Source organism: Mandrillus leucophaeus, unplaced genomic scaffold, assembly GCF_000951045.1.
Source record: "Mandrillus leucophaeus isolate KB7577 unplaced genomic scaffold, Mleu.le_1.0 Scaffold406, whole genome shotgun sequence".
Lineage (NCBI taxonomy): Eukaryota > Metazoa > Chordata > Mammalia > Primates > Cercopithecidae > Mandrillus > Mandrillus leucophaeus.
Window position 1 is genome coordinate 471,991 of NW_012104321.1, and position 10,574 is coordinate 482,564.

Sequence of the window (10,574 nt, forward strand, 5' to 3'; positions counted from 1 at the left end):
GGCTCACTGCAATCTCTGCCTACTGGGTCAAGCGATTCTCCTGCCTCAGCCTCCACAGTAGCTGGGATTACAGGTGCCTGCCACCATGCCCAGCTAATGTTTTGTATTTTTAGTACAGACGGGGTTTCACCATGTTGGCCATGCTGGTCTCAAACTTCTGACCTCATGATTCATCCACCTCGGCCTCCCAGCATGCTGGGATTACAGGCATGATCCACCAGGCTCAAGATCAAGGAGCCAGCAGGTTAGGGCCCAGTCTCTCTGCTTCCAAGATGGTGCCTTGAAAGCTGAGGGAAGGAATGAACCCAGCCAAAACACCTATGTTTTTACAGAAATATACATAAAAAGTTGTATCTGATACATTTTACCCAGATCAGCTAGAAAACAAAAGTGTCTGACGAGAAAATTCTGAATAGTAGAAACCGTAAAAGTTCAGAATTACAAACTGCTGACAATTTACATTTGGTAGTGTGATTATCCACACAAATCTGTTTAACATCTTTGAAAGTGTATATGTAAATTGTCATCCAAATCAAAAGAGTAAATTCACAGCACCATCTACTAACCTTAATTAGGACAATTAAATTCTACTCCTCACAGTCATAGAACTAACTAAAGTTATTATGTTTTCATTCGTAAGTTAACTCTAACTTACTTAAAAAAATTTTTTGAATCAATTTCTTAATAAACACCAAATATACTTTCTTCAATTTCTGATGTCTTATGGTACACACTCTTCATCCATAGTGTAAAACCATTTATAAGATTTTTGAAACCACTTATAAGATTAGTAATCATTTACAAGAACATATCCATCCTCCAAAACACAAGGCTGAACTTCACCATCAACATTTATGACAAATCTCTCTAATTTATTTTAGTCACCTGAGGATAATATTTACAATGTCCTTCAGTATCATATGAACAATAAAATTATGTAGCATTCTTCAACACAATCTTCACTAAATAGCTGAGGGAAAGACACTTAAACTTTCTCAGAAGTAAGAAAAATATTTCTCTGTTTTATATCATTAAGTGTAATAAATTAAACTTATGATGCAAATATTTAAAATACCTTTTATTTTAATTCATTATGCTTAAGTATGCATACTTTTAGCTATTATGTTTAGACTTTTGGTCTAAATCTATAGCTATGCTTTAAATATCTTAATAAATTAAATTAGTAAAATCCCTAAAACTTTCTGTCGGATAAGAGAGATGTATTTCTAATATTCAAAAAGTCCAATATATTCTACGAAATAAATAGAACCTATATTTTAAAATATATATCTGAACATTTAATTATCAAAAAAGTCCTCCTATTATTTTTGATTCTGAATGTTGGTTCTCTTCCATGCCCTCAATTAGCTATATTCTCTCCAATCACCATGATGTGTAATAATTCTCACTGAGGTGTGTGTCACAGCTTTTGTTCTCATTTCCCACCCTGTTTCATAGTTCATGGTAGTTCTTAGCAATCATCTTGTTCAGTTTTTTGGTTTGTTTGCTTGATTTTGTTCTCAGCTATGGTTTTTCATCAAATAAAATCTTATGGAGTATAGTGATATGCTTCAAATAAAAACTGCTTATTGATTGAAATGATAATGTAATAATTAATGACATGCAAAAAACAATGAAATGAGGACTACTATCATTAAGTGGGTGGAGAAGGGAAATCCACAGGATCCCTCTGCTGCTCTTATTTCCCCCAACACACACTGATCACCGAATGAAAACCATTAAACACATCAAAATTCTTCATTTATTATCCAAAGAAGTAGTCTGATGTTTTTCTGATTATACAAGTAATACATTTGTTATTAAAATGATACACTACCACATTGAAGCAGAAATTGAACATTCTAATTTCTCAAAGATAAATACTATTAATTATTCTAGACTTTCTATACAACATATATTTTCATATCATGTTATACAATATGCTGTTCTAAAATCTGCTTTTTCCCTCCACTTAATAATTTTATAAGCAACATAGCTATAAAAATATATAATATATAATACAGTTATATAAATATAAATATGCTGCAATCTATCAAATTCACTATTGATAAATATGTATTTTTAATATTATGGTCCTATGGTCTGAGTATGTCCCCCCAAATTCTGGCATTGAAAACTTAATCCCAAACAGTGTTGGGAAGTCTCACCTATGGAGACATGTTTAGATCATGAAGGCTTCCACTCTCATGAATATACTAAAGCTGCTATAAAATGGGCTTGCAGGAGAGTATACTCATACTCTTCTGCCTTTCTGTCATGTGAGGACAAGCATTCCTTCCCTCAGCTTTCAAGGCACCATCTTGGAAGCAGAGAGACTGGGCCCTAACCTGCTGGCTCCTTGGTCTTGAACTTCTCAGCCTCTAGAACTGTGAGAAATATATTTCTGTTTTTATAAATTACCATAAATTATCCAGTGTGTATATTTTATTAGAATAGCACAAAATAGACCAAAACATATGGTAATATTATCTGACAGTTGAAGAAACTAACACCCAAACAGAGAAAAATACCTAAATCTGATCACATAGGCAATTAAGATTAGAGGTAGGACAAGAAACTCATATCCCAATTTTCCATATAACCATATTGACTCACTCTTCTCCTCAAGTAGAGAAAGCAAAGACCCCAGGAAGATGAAGAGGAGAAATTTTTTCTTTAGTCTATTTCTTATTTAATGCAGAGGAGATTGTATTCTATTATAGAACAGTTGGGAGTAGATGTTCCATGCTGTGAACTAGTTTCCTCTCTGTTTACCACACTACAAACTTCTGGCTACAGAATATATTTCTCGTTTTCTCCAATTAGTTGGCCTCGCACATATATAATCCCAGGACGCTCTAATATTCTAACATTTAATATCCCTTTGGACATAATAAAACAATTACAAGTGATTATTTTTATCTTGATCTGTTGAAAACAATAAAGCTCACCAAGGTAAATAATGTATAAACATTTCAGGGATAATAATTTTTGACTTTTAAAAATTGTTCCTAAGAGTACAAACAGTGTATTGTCTTCTTTTTAAAAAGAAAAAGAAAGAATAAATTGGAAGTGTGGCTATAAAATACAAAAATACATTCACATTAGAAATGCAGTTAATAATCTGAATAATTTTACCCAAACAATATCAATATATAATCTTAACTCAAAATTATCTTCAGTTTCTTAGTATATTTATGCTTTGTGAAATCTACCCACTCAGCAATAAAAAATAATTAAGCCAATGCAATAATTTTGAAATTATAGGGTAGAAAAGAATGATAATTTTTGAAATGTGCATTTAATGCTGGAAAAAAACATGTAGTAGAACTCTCCAGTTTTCCAAAACTGAACTTGCTAATATTAAACAGTCAGGAGCACAAAGAGTATGTGCTATGTATGGAATTGTTACTCCTGCTCCACAATTCATATATTGAAGCCCTGGCTCCCAGTGTGATGATATTTGGAGACAGGACCTTTGGGAGATGATGAGAGTTTTGATGAGGCCATGAGATGGGGCCATCATGATGGGATTAGTGTCTTTAGAAGAAGAGACATCAGAGGACTTGCATGATCTCTCTTTCTCTCTCTCCTCTCTCTCTCCCTGTGTGCATGCACCAAGGAAAGACCGTGTGAGCACATACTAAAAAGATGGCCATCTGCAAGCCAGGAAGAGAGCCCTCACTACAATCAAATCACTCTGGCACCCAATCTCAGACTTCTAGCCTCCAGAACTCTGACAAATAAACTTTAGTTGTTTAAGCCGCCCCATCTATGGTATTTTGTTTTGGTAACCTTAGCAGATAAATATAGTGTACAGTTACATATTTAATAGTCCAAGGAAAGGTGCCTCCCTTGTGCAGGAGTTTTTTTGTTTTTGTTTTTGTTTTTCCTTTTTTTTCCCGCCCTGGTTATCTATAAGTAGATGCTTTTTCTATAACATACCATTTCATTGGGAACTATACATTTAATCTAATATCCCTATAGCAGTGGTTCTCATCTGGAGGCAATTTTGCCCCCATGGGACATTTGGCAATGTGTAGAGGTGCTACTGGCATCTAGAGGAGAGAGGCTAGGGATGCTGCTAAACATCCTACAATTCACAACACAGACACTTAAAACAAAACGCTACTAGCACTATTGCTGAGAAACCATGCCCTAAAAAGAAATGACTAAAAAAAACCTTGCATTTAAATGACTAAAAAACTTGTTATGGCCCGGAGTGGTGGCTCACATCTATAATCCCAGCACTTTAGGAAAACGAGGTGGGCAGATAATTTGAGGTAAGGAGTTCAAGTTCAGCCTAGCCAACATGGTGAAACCTCGTCTCTACTAAAAATATAAAAATTAGCTGGGCATGGTGGCATGTGCCTGTGATCCCAGCTTCTCGGGACGCTGAGGCAGGAGAATCACTTGAACCCAGGAGGTAGAGGTTGCACAGTGAGCTGAGATCATGTCACTCTACTCCAGTCTGGTGACAGAGCAAGACTGTCTCAAAAAAAAAAAAAAAAAAAAAAGAAAGAAAGAAAGAAAAGAAAAGAAAAACATTTCTTTTGTTCTAGACCCTTTCTATCCCTAACTTTTTACAACTCCTCTCACTACTGATAAGGCTAACTGAAAAATATAAATAATCAAAAAATTTAAAACTTTCTTTATTACTAATTGGGAATAAAGCCTTTCTTGGTACAATTACATATAATTTCATTCTATAATGTACATGTAGATACAATTGCTAGTGATAATAATAGTGGTCAAGAAATCAGAAACCCATGAGAAAGAATTGAAAACTGAATCAGTTCTAAATTATTAAAAATTATGAACCTGTAGTATATAGATGGATACAACTCAACTGATTTCTAAACATTTTTGAAATTTTCAATGTAAGTAGAGCATAAATGTAAAATTTAACCTCCACCATAACAAAATGTCACAAGTTATTTATTGCCAGGACCAGAAATAGTAGGACCAAAATTTTCCATGGATGCAAGGGGTTTGTATTGGCCTATGTGATTGGCACTTCTCATCCATGTTCCAAATCCAGTTTGAATGACAATTTTTTTTCCAACCATGTTTCCTCTAAGTAAAATTCTTGAATCATCAATTACATACTTCCCCCTAAACTACAGTCCTTTTTAACTAATAAAATAAACTATATTTTCATAAGTTAACATTTTTCCTGTTTAAGTATTCAAGATGATAAGAAAACTACAATAACACAAAATTCAAATGCTGCTTGTTACCTGAGAAATTTTAGAAACTAAGTAGCCAATTTGAGTAATTCAAGTATAAAGAAAAGAAAAAAAAAATATATAGGACTTTTTTAGATGGAGGTGTACTAAATTTTTTAAATTGTAACTATGTAGTACTGTCTTTGAAAGTAATCATTTTGTTTTTCATTTAATTTAGCAAATGAAGGTCTGATTTCTTGTATATGAATATTTTAAAACTGATCATAACTAATGTTGAGAAAAAAAGAATACTCTTTTCTGAGTTAATTATCCAAATCCAAAACAAGCACTCTCTGACAAAGTAATAAATACTCTGTTATGTTAAAATTGATTATTTTATCCATTATGCAATAAATATCTATATGTGATATTTAATCAATTCAAAGATATTTTTGTATGCCACATAAAAAAGCATTATTAGATAATATGTACCTAAAGGGCTATATTTAAATAAAGAAATATTTTCATTATGTAATATATAAAATTGACACTACAATATGTTACTTATAGGTTTATAAAAGGTTATTTTGGTAATGTAACACATGTTCCTTCTTTTCTGTTATACTGCTCTTTTCCTAAGTACTAGTTTATAAGTCTGCTAAAGCCACAGTAACATGTTCATGGGACCAATGATCAGCATCAATCCAATCATAAAACAATGTTTAAATAAAGGTCAAGTTTCAGGGAAAACATTGTTAGTTGTGAAGAGTCTATAAATTATGCTATGAATTTCTCTAATATCTCACTAATATGTTAGGAGTCCTCAGAAGTTTGATGGTCTATAAAGTCTGTCTTGTAATTTAACTGTGTTCAATAATTACATAATAAACTACTGTAAGTCTGAAATAATCATTAAAAATATGTTGAGAAGGATCTGTTTCCTGATCTTAATAATGAGTCAGGGTCTCTCTTATTTCATGGTTTTCTCTTTAATCTATTGTTAGTGTAAAAACTAATGATGAATCAAAAATATCTCTTTTTATTTCTTTCTATTTAATTCTTGTTTTAGAGTACTGTCTTTTAAAATGTATATCCAGAGTGCACATTTTATTGCAAAATACTGTTAATATTCATAGATAAATAGAAAACACATACTTAGAAAAAATAATGCCCACTGCTCTGTCTGCTATCTACCACATGTATTTTTATATTATGAAAGTATACTTCCTACTCTCTTTTATATTACATTAAAAACCATACTCTAAAATCTGAACCACACACGCTTCATATTTTTGTATAATTTTTACATAATTTGGGAACTATATAATAAATTAACAAGAAGTCTCATTAGGTTAACATATTTTTGATGTTATAAATAACATATTTTATTTATAAAAATAAAATGTAAAATCTGGTTTTGTTTGCTAGATTAAGCATTTTGCTTTATATTATAGATCTGTATCTTTAGGTATAGCTGTATGGAGTTAAATCATGCACTTTACAAAAACAGTGTGACCTAAGCCTTCGAGATTTCTGATAGATACAAATGAAATATTTAATCCTGGTTCAGTGATATGTTTCTGGAATCACACACATTTCCACATAGATTATAAAACATCCTTTCTATTCTTTAGCTTGTCAAAGATCTATGGTTTTCATGACAGAATTATAAAAACTGATCATCAGATTGAACCACTGGAAGGATTTACAAATAACTAATGCCATTGGTGTTAATAAATAAGGGTGTGGAACAAATAACCTTGCAAGGAAAGTACATTCTGTGGGCCAAGTATTGTTATCACTTACCAGTTCTTCCTGAAGTTGGGAAATGAGTTCATCCTTCTCTTTCAGCTGCAGCTTGAGCATCGAGCATTCATCTTTCATTATATCCTATAAAAACATCAAAGAGATGGCATAATAGGCTTAGCCCTTTTACTTTGCTCTTGATATGGAAAGTCAGCTTCACACAGTGGGAGATAATTGCATCTGACTAATGAAACTCAAATTCCTTCTACAGTATGATATTTTTCATAATATATTCTTAGTTGCAAAAATAAGTTAATATATCCAAAAATGCTATGCTACACATAATCACATAGACACACACACACACACACACACACACACACATCCACATACATATATGTTTTTGCTTAGTTTTTTGTTTTCTTTTTGGTATGCCTCTATCAATTTACTTGCCTAGGACAGAAACCAGGAAACCATCCTAAATTATTCCCTCTCATGTTTGTGCACACATAGTAGGTAAAACAGAAAGAACTCTACATTTAAAAATATACTGATATGGCTTGGCTCAGTGTCCCCACCCAAATCTCATCTCAAATTGTAATCCCCACATGTGGAAGGAGGGACCTGATGGGAGGTGACTGAATCATGGGGGTGGTTTCCCCCGTGATATTCTCATGATAGTAAAAAAGTTCTCATGAGATCTGATGGTTTAAAAGTGGCAGTTTCCCCGGAGCACTCTCTGACTCCTGCCACCTTGTGAAGACATGCCTTACTTCCCCTTAACCTTCCACCATGATTGTAAGTTTCCTGAGGCCTCCCCAGCCACGAGAAACTGTGAGTCAATTAAACCTTTTTCCTGTATAAATTACCCAGGCGTAGATCATTCTTTATCGCATGTGAAAGAATGTGAAAATGGACTAATACAGAAAATTGGTGATTGGAGTGGGGCACTGCTATAAAGATAAACTGAAAATGTAGAAGCAGCTTTGAAACTGGGTAATGGGCAGAGGTTGGAACAGTATGGAGGGCTCAGAAGAAGACAGGAAGATGTGGGAAAGTTTGGAGGTTCTAGAAACTAAAATGATTTTGATCAAAATGCTGATGGTGATTTGGTCAATAAAGTCCAGGCTGAGGCAGTCTCAAATGAAGATAAGGAACTTCTTGGACACTGGAGTAAAGGTCACTATTGTTATGCTTTAGCAAAGAGACTGGCGGCATTTTGCCACTGTCCTAGAGATCTGTGAAACTTTGAACTTGAGAGACGTGATTTAGGGTACCTGGTGGAAGAAATTTCTAAGCAGCAAAACATTCAAGAGGTGACCTGGCTGATTCCAAATGTGTTCAGTCATATGCATTCAAAAACAGATTATTGGAAACAGGTACTTTTATTTAAAAGAGAAGCAGAGCATAAAAGCTTGAAAATTTTGCAGCCTGATCATGAGGTAGAAAAGAAAAACCCATTTTCTGGGGAAAAATTCAAGATGACTGCAGAAAATTGCATAAGTAATGAAGAGCCAAATGTTACAGCCAAGACAATGGGGAAAATGTCTCCAGGGCATTTCAGAAATCTTCACCACAGCCTCTCCCATCACAGTACAAGAGCCTCTCCCAACAAGGACAGCAGCCTCTCCCATTACAGGCCAGGAGGCTTAGGAGAGAAAAATGGTTTTGTGGGCTGTGTCCAGGGCCCTGCTGCTTTCTGTAGCCTTGGGCCATAGCAGCCTGCATCCCAGCTGCTCCAGCTCCAGCCATGGCTAATAGGGGCCAAGGTACAGCCCAGGTCTTTGCTTCAGAGGGTACAAGCCCGTAGCATTGGTGGCTTACCTGTAGTGTTGGGCCTGTGGGCGCACAGAAGACAAGAGTTGAGGTTGGGAACCTCTCCCTAGATTTCAGAGAATGTATGGAAATGCCTGGATGTCCAGGCAGAAGTCTGCTGCAGGGGTACAGCCCTTATGGAGAACCTCTGCTAGGGCAGTGTGGAAGGGAAATGTGAGTTCGGAGCCACCCACACAGAATCCCCACTGGGGCACTGCCTAGGGGGATCTGTGAGAAGAAGGTCACTGATCTGCAGATCCCAGAATCATAGATCTGCTGACAGCTTGCACCATGTGCCTGGAAAAGCCACTGGCACTGTATTAGTCCATTTTCATGCTGCTGATAAAGACATACCTGAGAATGGGAAGAAAAAGAGGTTTAATTGGACTTACAGTTTCACATGTCTGGGGAGGCCTCAGAATTGTGGCAAGAGGTGAAAGGCACTACTTACATGGCAGCGGCAAGAGAAAATGAGGAAGAAGCAAAAGTGGAAACCCCTGATAAACCCATCAGATCTTGTGAGACTTATTCACTATCATGAGAATAGCACAGGAAAGAACAGCCCCCATGATTCAATTACCTCCCGCTGGGTCCCTCCCACAACATGTGGGAATTCTGGGAGATACAATTCAAGTTGAGATTTGGGTGCGGACACAGCCAAACTTTATCAGGCACTCAACGCCAGGCTATGAAAGGAGCCGCAGGGGATATACCCCACAGAGTCACAGGGGTGGAGCTGCCTAAGACCATGGGAGTTCATCCCTTGCATCAGCATTCCGTGGATGTGAGACACAGAGTGAAAGGAGATTTTAGAGCTTTAAGATTTAATGACTGCCCCACGAGCTTTCAGAATTGCATGAGGCCTGTGGCCCTTTTGTTTTGGCCAATTCCTTTCATTTGGAATAAGAATATTTACCCATTGGCTGTACCTCCATTGTAGCTTGGAAGTAAGTAACTTGTTTTTGATTTTACAGGCTCATAGGTGAGACAGATTTGCCTTGTCTCAGATGAGACTTTGGACTTGGACTTTCGAGTTAATGCTGTAATGAATTAGACTTTGGGGGACCATTGTGAAGGCAAGATTGGTTTTTAAATGTGACAAGAACATGAGATTTGGGAGGGTCCGGAGGCAGAATGAAGTAGTTTGTCTCTGTGAGCCCACCCAAATCTCATCTTAAATTATAATTCCCATGTGTCACAGGAGAGATCTGGTGGGAGGTGATTGGATCATGGGGGTGGTTTCCCCCATGCTGTTCTGGTGACAGTGAGGGAGTTTTCATGAGATCTGATGGCTTAAAAGTGGCAGTTTCTCCTATGCTCTCTCTCTCTCCTGTTGCTTTGTGAAGAAGCGCCTCGCTTCCCCTCAGCCTTCTGCCATGATTTTAAGTTTCCTTAGGCCTCCCCAGCCACACAGAATTGTGAGTCAATTAAACCTCTTTATTTTTTATATTACCCAGTCTCAGGTTGTTCTTTATAGTGGTGTGAAAATGGACTAGTATAGATACTATATTTACCATGTGGTCCCTGGTTATAATTAAATATTAACTCTCAAACCAATATCCATGTTACAGTGCTCATCTTTAATGATGTCCCTGTAACAATTGTGCCTTTCACTACAGCTAAATCTTTGGGCATTTAATCTTCTCACTCTGCATGTACACCCAACCACGACCTCTATGTACACAATATATCCACATCCATGGCCTCTACTACTCTATGCTGGTGTGATGGTTAATACTGAGTGTCAAATTCATTGGATTGAAGGATACAGGGTATTGATCCAGGGTGTGTCTGTGAGGCTGCTGCCAATGGAGATTAACATTTGAGTCAGTGAGATAGGAAAGG

At 36.1% G+C, this 10,574-nt stretch overlaps 1 protein-coding gene across 1 annotated transcript in view; it reads right to left on the reverse strand.

Moving 5' to 3' along the window:
- Positions 1-10,574, reverse strand: part of CCSER1 (coiled-coil serine-rich protein 1) — a 721,948-nt gene that overhangs the window by 125,527 nt on the left and 585,847 nt on the right. The window contains exon 8 of the mRNA XM_011992176.1: positions 6,975-7,058. Within this exon, the coding sequence (XP_011847566.1) occupies positions 6,975-7,058 (84 nt within the window). The remainder of the gene's footprint in view (positions 1-6,974; positions 7,059-10,574) is intronic.